The sequence below is a fragment of the Chamaea fasciata genome, unplaced genomic scaffold, assembly GCF_029207755.1.
Source record: "Chamaea fasciata isolate MVZ Bird 193981 ecotype frontalis unplaced genomic scaffold, bChaFas1.0.hap1 SCAF_1, whole genome shotgun sequence".
Taxonomy (NCBI): Eukaryota; Metazoa; Chordata; class Aves; order Passeriformes; family Sylviidae; genus Chamaea; species Chamaea fasciata.
The window spans coordinates 99,914,940-99,927,233 of NW_027094086.1; the positions used below are offsets into that span (position 1 = coordinate 99,914,940).

The 12,294-nt window shown below is 38.8% G+C and overlaps 1 protein-coding gene across 1 annotated transcript in view; it reads left to right on the forward strand.

Moving 5' to 3' along the window:
* The window catches only part of GLI3 (GLI family zinc finger 3), a 207,568-nt gene that overhangs the window by 152,087 nt on the left and 43,187 nt on the right, over positions 1-12,294 (forward strand). The window contains exon 8 of the mRNA XM_066190814.1: positions 11,859-12,075. Within this exon, the coding sequence (XP_066046911.1) occupies positions 11,859-12,075 (217 nt within the window). The remainder of the gene's footprint in view (positions 1-11,858; positions 12,076-12,294) is intronic.

Here is a 12,294-nt window from a genome sequence, read left to right on the forward strand (position 1 = left end):
CACAGGACACAGCCTCACCTGTTCCAGGGAGCCTAAAAGAGGAGAGCCTTGTATCTAGTTTGCTGCCTGGAGGGCAGACTGTGCTCTGGAAACACAATTCCAGACTGATGCTGAACAAACTGAATTAGTCAGAAGTGACCACCAGGCTCAGTTTGTCTTCTGGAGTCCCAGCCTACCGCTCTTAATTCTGCAGAGGAGTCAAATTGCTCACAACCATGACTTGAATATCCTGACAGCCGTTTTGAACATTTCCTATGCTGTGTCATGTTAACTAGCCCAGATCTTCTTGCCTGAAATTGGGCAACTGCAATGAGTGACACTTTTTGCCTCCTATCTTTCTTTGATGCATATTCCTGTGCAAAATGAATCCTTCCCCTTCACCTCAGAGGGAGGTTAAAAGCATTAATGTTTTGTGAAGCAATTAGATTATACAGTGATGAGCACAGTGGAGAAGCTCAGGAGGGTGTCAGTAATTATTTATTCACTGATGGTTTAAATACAAGGGAGGAAAGGCCTATGAGCATTACTCTGGGCACAGAGAAGAAAAAGACCAGAGGGCCTCTTGCTGAAGGCTACTGTGTGTCTTGTGGACTGAATGAGTTATGAATCATGCAGAGAGGAAAAGGGGTGTGCTATCACATAACTAAAAGCTGATGAGTCAGCACATGAAGATATGGGCAGGTTTACTTCTGGTGTGTTTAATTTTGTGGGTTCAATGCTCTCGTACACCCATTTCTGTAAAGGTACTACTTGTGTTAAGAAAGTGTCTCCAGGACCTCAGTGGTCTTTGCACTGGCTAAAAAAGAGGCTGAAAGATTACATCCTGTGCTTCACTCAGCTTTTCAGCCTTGGATCCTCTATATGAGCACTATGGGATGCTGAGGATGAAATCTGGTGAAAAGAGCCACATTTTGGTCTCTGTTTGTGCAGAGCCAAAGACAGAAGGGCTCTGGTATTTGACATGGATACTACTGTAGTTTGAATAATAAATACTAGTAGTTCAGCACAATCCAGAGAGAGCTGGGCTTGGCGGGTGCTTTGCCATTGTCTGCTGGCGTTGTAGTGCTGTATCCTGACCACTGGCTGAGTACTTGAGAAGGAGATGACACTCCTGCTGGCAGCTAATAGTGGATCTCCTTTAGCACACCAGGTAGAGCTTCTACTTTGTGCATTTGAAAACACCTGGTTTAGGTCTCAGCTGGGAGAGATTATGCAGAAAGGAGATGTGTGGAATAACATCAAATGAGGATAATCCTTCATTTGACATTTACTCATTTGGTTACCTGCCTCAGTCCTGCAGTGCAGCACCCCTGCTATTAATCCTTTGTCAAGATGTACTTAATGTTATGTCTGCTACCTGTGACAATTACTAGACTTTGCACTTCAGTAGCACTTCTTTTTGAGAGACAGCGTGGTTTAGAGTGAGTATAGAGGGGGTAATCACTTCCCATGATATTAAGAGTACTGATTCAAAACCTTTACAAAAGATTAACTGGTCTTTAATAAACACGGGAGGCTGGGACTTCATGTTACATAAGATTGGAAATTTAGAACCTCTAGTCCCTTGAAATTTAGTCCCTTGTCAATGCTGTGATACCAAAATTACTAAGTCAGTTTTCAGAAAATGATACAAATTGCTGTCAGATCCAAGGTGTTTAAGTCAGTAGTTCCACCTACTACAAAGACTTTCTTTGGGTCTAGGCAGATAAAACTGTGAATATAACTTAGCCATCTCATAATAATGTGAAAATTCAGTTTCATGTGAGCACAAGAGCCCTTTGGGATCTCCTTGAAGGTTTGAAAGAAACTGAGAAAACACAACAGCACTTTTCTTTTTTCCCCATGTGCTGCCCTGCTTCCCTGATAGTATCAGAGCAATTAACGTAGTGCGGATAATTACAGCCAGACCCTGGCTACTCTGGCTCCTGTTACTTTGCTCTGGGTTGATCTGAAGCATCAGGGAGTGGTAGAAAGGATACTTTGACAAAGAACACTAGAAAGGGATAGCCAGGTTTTTAGGGTGAGCTTAGACAGCAATGGAGTAACATCAGTAAGGAGGACTTGTGTTTCTACAGGCAGGCATTGGATTCTCAGTTATTTCCGCAACTCATATAAACTCCTTGTATAGAATGCTTGTTGTATAACAAGTCAGTGCATTGTATCTAGAGATGAGTGACTAGGTAGTAATTTCTCCAGATTTCCTTTGCAAACACAAAGAGAAAATCAAGAGAAAAATAAAAAATAGAGTTAAGATATCCAAACAAAGCAACAGAGAAAAGTGAAAGTATCTTTAGCCGAGAGCCCAACAGTCTAATTATACATTCTGTTAAAATAAAAAGGAGAGAGTATCCTTTATCAGGTTTAAATTACCCAGTTTTTGATTTTAACAGAATGTCTCATAGTTACAAGACAGGAAGCCCTCATGTTCTCAATCCTCTTTCTTTATTCAATATTTTATATATTCTTATTATGTCTCCTCTTATTCATCTCCTTTCTGATGTCTTCAGTCTGCTCTTTAGAGTTCTTGTATTGTCTTTTCTGCTGATACTGTCTGAAAGTCTCCTTCTACTACATGCAATAATATTCCAGAGAGGACCAGCAAATTAAATGCACCATGATTTTTTCTGTTTTTTTCCTTGGCCAATTGTTTCTACATGTTTTTGCCATAGCTTCATGTTGATCAAATTTTCATTCCCTCATTGCATTCTGCATTGAGACAAGAAAGTGCTTCTTGTCATTGGTCTCAGTTAATTTAGGACCAGTGCATGCGTAGCTCTGACTCTGTTTCAGTGTCGATACGCATCTTGCTATCAGTATTGCTCATTCATCTAGCATACTGGGCCCTAAAGATAAGCACTTAGCTTTCACCATGCTGCTCAAAATAATTCTGTCATATATGCAGATACAATTTTTTCATTTCTTAACTCCATGCCCAGATTGCTGACAGTTGCATTATGAAATGGAAGACCTCATCTGAGAATTTGTATCTAACCTGTACTTAAATCCAGCTACTTTATTCTTACCTTTGATTTGTGCTTTGCACTGTAAGTTGTAAGTTTGTATATTTCTGTAATTACAGCTCTGTAAAAGGACACAGTCAAATGCTGGGTAATGAAAAAGGACATGTAGCGTAGCACAGGTAGAACAGAATACATTCACAACAATGTTTTGCAAGAAGCTCGTTATGATAGCATGTGTAGGGTGGAGTTTGCTAATTATGTCAGCATTATAGGTGTTTTGTTGTTTTATTATCACTGTTACTGGGATCTTCCTAAGTTACATGCAGAACTGACTTTGACTGAAAGCCTTTTTTACATTAAAAGCTTTCTAATTAATTGCATGCAATATGTTGTAAATGAAGGCTTTTTTTCAGTTCAGATTGAGTCAAATTCAGTCCAAATCTAACCCCACTGAAACAGGTCCTACTACAACTAGATCTTCACATATGTGCAATATAGGACTTTATTCTCCGTGGTTTTGTACTGTGGTTAATCCAAAGAAGGGAATATAATGCTCTGTCCTGCAATAATAGCTTCATTTCATACCTTCTTTCAAGAAGTGTGAATGACAGAGAAGTGCCACAAAGTGAAAAAAAGTGATATTCACCTGTATTACAGAAAGTTGCATCTGTATCAGGCTCTATGGAAATATAACCATGCAGTTAGCCGCCTGCACAAAGCTCACATAGATTACAGGAGGGTGACATTCAGGGAGATTGTTTCGGAGGTCACTTATATCTTGCATTAGGAAGTGGTGGATGTTTCTCACCAGAAACACCAGAAACATGAATGGCAAGATTTCTGTCTTTGGAAAGTGTAAAATCTAAGGAGCTGAGCAACAGAAAGAATGCAGACTATGTAGGCATGTATTGCCTGCACATTTACATGAACAGGTGCATCTATATACAAGTGAGATTATGTATACATAATCTCATATGTCTGTAAATCTGTATGTCACAGATCTTATAATTATAAGTCCATTTGAAGCAACTTGCTCCAGACTGGTTCAGTGTTAGTCAAAGAGTTTAAAGTCATTGAACCCAAAGCAATATTAATTCCAAGAAAGTTCTCAAGCTAAGACAAGTGTGCTGGAGTTTAGCACTTCATTACTTCATTTTCAGACCCTAAAAGCAAGTATTAATTAGCACTTTGAATGTAATAAATTACACCAGTTTTAGAAGCCTGAATGTGCTTAGCCATGAATTTAATTCAAAATTATGTTTGCTAGAAGTGGCATGAGCTTGCATGGAGGGAGCACAGATAAATTATGCAAGGTACCATTAACACAAAGTCGAGTTAGGATACTAAGGATTCCTTCACAGGAATAATCCAGTGAGAAGGACAAAGCTGACAGTGCTGTCTGAGCACATAAGGTTAATCAGTGTGGCCCCATTGCTCTCTGTGAAACTATGCCATTTTACTCTGGATATAGCAATGTATTCATGAAGAAAAATTTCACCTAGCCTAGCAGATAAAACAGAATAGATAATAAAGTAAGGTGAAGAGAAAGTACAAACCATAGACTCTGTTAATTTTAAACTGGTAATAGAAAAGGAAAAAAAAAAAGGGCAATGATGTATGTGAATTAAATATGATTGTACAGTGATGGTTATTATCCAATGAAAACTAGAAAACCTAGTAAAATACATGCTCTACTTTATTAGATGCAGGATATGTCTTTTTACCAATTCATTTAGATGACTTGTCTCTAAGTGATTTTTCATGCAATATGTCAACATTACAGATACAGAGGGATATTTGAAACATACTAATTTCTGAAATATTTTTTCAAAGGATTTCAAGTCTCATACCTGCATTCAAGATTACACCATGTCTGGTTTCATGGTCAAAGTTTGGTATTGTTTTCCCCTGTACTTGGGTAACAAGCCATAAAAACTACTGATGACTTTTCTGCATTGCCTACTCAAAGCGCAGTGTTGTCAGTTTAAAAATTCAGGGAGAGGAACAGAATTTAAAGCACAATTTCATATTACTAAAGGTATTACATATATTGTGGGTAAATTGCTTCAAACAGAAGTGCATTTTAAAGTCTGTCTTCCTGTAGTGCTGTTTTGTTTTGGTTTTTGTGTTGTGTCTAAGATACTTGAAACAGTAAGAGTTTCACAAATCTCTTCAGGGCTGCAAGGTTGCCAAGTTATTTGTCACTTACGTGTCCTGAGCAATTTGTCGACATTCACTCTTGGAGGTTGTTGCCATGAGGGAGAAGTAGAGGACAGAATAGGAAACTTCTTACTCACTTCTGTGTGCTTACAAGGAGCGTACATAATTCCTGTTTCTGCCAATTCAACAGGAGACAGTTTTCTTTTATGTTGTTACTGGTTGCTTATCTTCTGCATCCTCGTCTAAGGAGAACTCACTGATTTGTTTTCTTCTACACCTCTACTGGGGTCTAACTATGAGTCTGTCCTGCTGACAGTCCACAGCTTTTCACATCTGAGTATGCAGTGTTCCTGGCTGCATCTTATACATTCTTCTATCAAAAGATCTATATAAAGGTCTATGCATGAAATCAGCTTATGCAGATCCCCTCAGCACCCATGGCTCAGCTCCCAGCCATGCTTACAAATGTCCTTTTTTTGAACACTGACTCCTACATGGCAGTTTATCATGGGATGAATGAAGCTGTTTCTTATGCTAGGTTTTATTTAAAAAAAAAGCATCTGAGCATGTGAAAAGGAGTATTTGATCATTGTTAACTTATGCCTTGTATTATGACCTACTTCAGTTGAGATTACTGTGTCTGTAAGACCCAGGCTTTAGGACAGCATTTTAAGGACTTGCTGAAGTAAGTCCCCCTTCAGAAGTGTTTAAGAGTTATTAGGGTGCTTTCCTGAACAGTAGCTGGGTCCATTTGTAAAACAGTAAAGGTGCTTGTTTGCCTCTTAACAACTTTCATAAACAATTTATAAGGACTTTGAAAATCAAAATGAAAAACTAAAGGTGAAATCCTAGCCTTGTCTAAGTAGAGGATAAAAACATCATTGAATTCAATGAGTCCAGATATTCTTCCAACATTAGTAGTTTCCTACTAACCCTGATTTCTTGGTTTCCCTTGTCCACAGCCATCATACAACTCTTGAGGGATAATGAAACAAAGTGGTGACATCTGTACCTACTTGAGCATGAATATTACATATACTGTGGGTACATTGCTCTGAGCAGAAGCGCATTTTAAAATTAACTAGGTGTTATCCTAGTTTATGATCATCAACTTCACTGAATGTGAAGGCAGTCCACCTACAAATTACTTAGCCCTTTCTTGAACTGGGGTCCTTTTTGGAGGGATTTGTATAACTTGGTCTGTCTAGTGTAAGACCCTGATGGCAAGAACAAGTGATGGAGGCTGTAGAGCAAACAGGGAGTGCCAGGGCTTTTCCACAAAGGGGCCTGCATGTCCCCTTGCAGTGCTGGTTGCACTTTCCCTCATGAAGCAAATGTCAGGATTGTGAATGCACCACCATCAAAGAGCCTTCAATGGCCAAAAGGCCTGAAGCCCTCTCCTGCCCCATTATCTAGATGGAGACAGTGTGTCTCACTATGCCCCATGTTCCTGTCCGGTGAGTTGTTCTACACTGTTTTATTTGGAAAGATGTTGTATAGTTGGGGTACTGCAAGGACAAGCAAAGAAAAAGATCAGAGTTCTGAAAAATTGTATGGATGAGTTGAAATAGAGTTCACCTGTTTTTCCAGACTGGACAAGAAAAGGTATATAAATAATTTCCAATATTTAAAAAAGAAAAGAGAGGAAGGGGAAGGCAGATAATGAGTGCTGCATAGAATAACAAAGTGCTGGATCTTCAGTTGACACAGGAAATATTTAAGACAGAGGATAGGAAAGAAACCTTTAATATGGTAAACATAATGTGGTTCTATATGAATAAATAAAGATACCCCAAAGAAATAAATTTGTCTTTCTGAAGTTTTAAAAGGAAGAAAAAAAAATTTAAAAAAATTAAAATAGAAATATTCCTCTAGGTTGAACTAGAGGTGTTACTCTAGTTAGGGTGTCTCTGATGGTGCAAACAGGGGTGCTATTTAAGAAGCACATGACCCCCCCTGCTTGCTCACTTTTGTTTTTTTAATGCTCTACCAGCATCAATGTTCTTTAGGTTAGCAACCCCAAAGTATACACTCTTGCTTGTTCCCTTCAGTAGTTCTTTATGGACCTGTTGTCTTTGGATTTGTTTAGTCACATGTGAGCCTGCTGGGTATGTCTGCAGCTATTCCAAAAGTTCACAAATGCTTTTTTTTAACTCTATTTCAAGTTGTTCCCCTATGTCTTTCATTAAATGCTCCCTCATTAACATGCTTGGGAAGCTCTTGTCCTGAAACCTTGCAAAGCAGAACTAGAAAGGGGAAAGCACTCAGATACTTGTGCGAGATGTCCATGCATCAGATCTTGCAGAACTTTGTATTTTGTAACACAAAGAGGGTGCCTTCAAAGTTTTTGGGAAGAAAATTACTGATATAGTGAGACAATCCTTGCAGAATTCACAGAATTGTAATCTCCTCAGCATTTTTGCCTCCTTAGGCACACCTGTGAAATGTATAGGAAAGAAGGATTTTTTCCTGACTTTAATTCACAGATGTTTTGTAAATTCTGCAGCTGTGACCAGAAAGTGGACAACCTTGTTAGCAGGACAGCCACAGGGTAGCCACAAAGTTTGGTTTTGATTATAATGTCTGTTTTTCTTCTTCTTGAAGTCTATTCTTTAAAATTTGATGTGCTCATGTAATTGCAATGTAGTTCACTGCCCTGCATTACCTCCAGTGAAGGCAGTTTGAGACTTTGCAGATGAGGAGAAGAGAGACAGACAGACTGACAGACAGACACAGAAGCCCACAGTATGATAAAATAAATGGTATCACTGATGGGCTTTTCTGTCAGTGTGTATGAGTAATGACTCATAATAATTGAATGCTTAAGCAGTAATATTACATGTTTCTTCTAACCCTTATTCCTCATGAAACTCAACAACTAAAAAGATGACTGCCATGTAGTTTTTAGTAGCTATACATGCTTTCATCTTCTTTTCCTTTTCTACATTGTTTAAAAGTCTTTAACAGAAATACGAACGAAATTCCCTCCAGTGGTGTAAATTTTCATATCTCAGTAGGCAGATAGAAGGAAAATTTCATAGTTCATTCACATTTCTGTGAATCCAAGATTTTTTGGAAGTGGCTGGTGTTTTGGAAAACATGAACTATTGGGGCAGGAATCTCGTGTTCTTCTGGCATCTGGATTTTGGAAGTCTTGAGCTCTCCTTGTCTGAAATGCAGCCTCTTAAAACTGTCTTAAAAGAAAATGACTCAAAATGAGGCCTCTGGAACTACTTATTGCATTTAAAAAAAACTGGTTGTTGGTTTCAGTAGTTCTAGAATGTCAAAATTGCTACTTTCAGGTCTTGTTTGCTGCTTTTGGGCATGAATTTTTAGGTGGTTCCTGAGTGACATTGCTGCACATTTATAAGCAGACGTGGTTGGAACAACCGTAAAAGGGTAGACGGTGCCACTGTCCAGCATTCCTGCTGATGCTGGCCACCTGGCCAGGAAGCAGAGGGAGCTTGGTAGGGCCAGCAGGAGGACATAGGGCTACTGGTCAAGGCAGAGGAAAGAGATTCCCCATCCATCCTGTATTCAAGAGTTGCTGAACAAAGTGCAGTGAAAAACTTTGGGAAGGAGGGCAGGGATCCAGGCCTTCCCTTCCCAACAGAGCACACAATGCCAGCAGTGTTGAGAGCTTTGATCTGTTTTTCTTCTTTTTGACCCTCAATATTAACTTTATTGTATGGTTTCTGAAAGGCAGAGTAAGACCTACCACCTTCTGTTCTCTTCAGAACCTTCTGATCTATTCAAATTGGAAAAATCCTCCTGGCTGCCCAGTGCCAACATCTTGCATGCAAATGACATTAAACCCAGCCGGGTCAACTTGCCTTATGAGGAGCTCTTCAGAAATAGCTGGAGAGAATTTTTATTTGAAGGCAGCTATCTGAGCAGTTTAAGAAGTCACCCTGATGGCAGAACCATTGTCTCCATTTCTGAGTTACTCCCCTTAGCTGTGCTGGCTATTCCTGTGCTCCCTCACAATCACCTTTTCATTTCATTCTGAGATGTTTAAAGTTTGGAGATAGAGTGAATGAAGTGCAGGTTTTCAGGCTCCATAGGAAAGTCCTAGTCCGTTATACTCAACCCTTGCTGATGAGCATAGGGTAAAAGAAAGATACTAAAGAAAAGAGGCTTCCTTCTTCCCCTGGCATATCTGGCCAGCTGTGTCTTAATCCATCTGCTGCTGGTGTTGCTGTTTTCCAGTAAGAACCTCTAGCTAAGATGATGACTGTCTCATCTGTTGTACTCTGCAATTTTGTCAATGCCTGGCTTAGCATCCTCTTTCTGGATACTGTTTGTACAGTGTTAAGACAGATGTAGATAACAAGGACATCTCTAGGAGGTAAAATCTATCCTTTTGGTGGAGGCAATTTTAATTTAAGTAGGGAGGGGAATAGCAAGTGTACTTACTTAGTGTTTAAGCACTGCACTGCTTGAGTCATACATTTGTCTTTTTACCATGTGGGGTCGGAAGGACATTACAAAAGTTTTGAACCTGGACTTGCAAAGCTAGGTGTTGTTGTGCATGGTCAAATGGAAAAAAAAGTCAAAAAACCTCCAAAACTCAACCTGTATTTCTAAAGGCTGCTGTGTGCTTGGAAATGCCAATTAAATCAGTCCACTTTTTTTTTTCTTTTAAACTAACTCTTCTGAAGGGTGAAAGTGTCCTAGGCTTTAACCACTCACAGAGAAATAAAATACCTCATCCAAACTGTTTGTGTGTCATCTTTGTTGATCTTGATGAATCTGACATCTTCAGGATGGTGCTGTCTAGTGTTTGAGCATATGAGGTGAACTCACAGTGTATGTGTGGAACCAAAAAACACCAGGGTAAGGAGGCTTTTTTTTTCAACCTCATGTATGGCAGTGTAATTGTGTGGTTTTTAATGACCAGACCAGAGTAGTTACACTTAGTAATGTTTGTTCACTAAAAAGGAAAAGGGGTGTTAAATCATTATGTTCTTTGATGAATGGCTTGTACACTGAAAAATAAATTGAACATACTGGCATAGAGCTCAGTGTACATGAAATCAGCTATTAGAAGAAAGCTTGTGAACAAATTCTGAGCCTGATATGCATCTTTTGATTAATGTCCTATTAATCATCCATAGTGGCTACCTTAGCTAAATTGTGCTGTAATCATTCATGGTTGCTTACAGGAACTCTAGCAGGGACTATAGAGCTTTAATAACTGAATATTATTACTGATTTCTCCCTTACTCTTGCTGTGAACAATTACTGTTTTTACTACATTTCTGCCTCTCTTTATTAGAAAGCATACAATGCAGAATGAAAAGAGAGTTCCTCAAAGACCAGTAAAATTCTGCCAGGGTATTCTTGATGATATTCTGTCCTAAATGGGCAAACTATTGTAATGCAGAGTTCTCACCAGGAATAATAGTAATGTAATCACATTGAAACTCTCTTTTTATGGACCGTAGTCAAACAGACAAAATGTATAGTCATAGTAATGAACACAGAATTTCTGTAGAATTATTACTTAAAATGGTAGAAATTATTTTGACGTTTTTGTATCACAATATTTTTAGTTAATGCACTTAACAGTGAAAGCAATTAAGATTCCAGAGTGTTAAATTCAACATTAGAAGAAGCTTTGATTCTTGGAAGATATAATGCCTGTACCCCTCTCTTTTGAGACCAAATGTTTTATATTCCTGTGGCTTTTTTGAGCAATGGTAGTTCAGTGTATTTTTTTAAAATCAATAATGAATATTCTTTTTCTTTTTTTTTTCCCCTTTATGATTGGAAGTTATTGGCAAATATTTACAGTAGGATCTCTCACTTCTGTGTGTGAAGATTTAGTTCCACACCATTTATTTCTCAAGTGTGACACAAAGAATGCTTTTGCACTACCCATAAAATAGGTCCTTAGATGGCAGTGTAATTTCCTCCTAAGTCACAGTGGTCTGGGAAATATGGTGAGGTAATGAAGTGATGACAGGTATTAGCATGCATAATGGGCTCTAATAGACATTTAATATTGTTTAACTGGAAGAAGGAGAAGTGCGTTCCCATTGGAATATTTCTACTTTGGAAGTCATTGATCACCAATTTCAGAAGGGAAAGGTTAATCCATCAGTTTCTGTAACCAAACGGCACTGATGGAAATTGATGGTGACATTCTGGATGAACTGAGCTTTCCATCTTTGCAAACAAATGAGTGATATGACAAGCATGGTGTTCAGAACACATTTAACCAATTGATTTTCTCTCCTCTTGTAATAAGATCTAGAGACATATGAAAGAGCGTAGTGTGAGCCAAGATTAAAGGAACTGCTTCATACACACGAACATAGGGGAACTGCATTATCAATAAAAGTACTATAAAGCATGTAGGCACCCATTCTTTTTCTTTATATAAAGTTTGTTATTGCAATAAATAGCTGTTATTCAACTGCCTGCCTTTTATTTCAGTTTTTCTGAATTTTATTTCGGTCAGCTTTCTGTTGTTTCCTGGTAGAGGTTATGAAAAAATGTTTTGTTATGGTATCATTTTTGTACTCACTAGTAAATCCAGGGCAACTCTGGATTTAAAATCAGGATTTATCATCCTTTGGGGCATGAAGAAGGATATGAGGGGGAGGGGGAAATCTGGCTTCAAAATAGTTTAAAGATGCCAAATATATTTTGAAGTTTTAATCTGTATGGTTCCTTACTGTAATGATCCTTATCTTTTTCCTCCCCCTTCCCTCCTTTTTCTCCCATATTCAGCCCTGCTCTGAGTTTCACATACCCTCCTACACCAGTATCCCTCCAGCAAATGCATCAGCAAATTATAAGTCGTCAGCAAACCCTAGGTTCAGCCTTTGGACACAGCCCTCCACTCATCCATCCTGCTCCAACTTTTCCTACCCAGAGACCTATCCCTGGCATCCCCAGTGTCCTGAACCCTGTCCAGGTCAGCTCTGGACCTTCTGAGTCCACACAGGTGAGAGACAACAAAAGAAACTTTCACACCCTGTTAATTTAAAAATTAAATGAATGACATTGTCTCAATGTCATTTAATCACCACTGTCACTGAGACCCTTCGATAACAGTTTTCTTGCAGCTCTAGTGTTTGCAGTCACTGTAATACGAATCACTGGAGTGTTGGTGCAGTTCCTGATTGGTGGTGTGCTTTTTAGTCCTCATAAATATTCCAGTTGA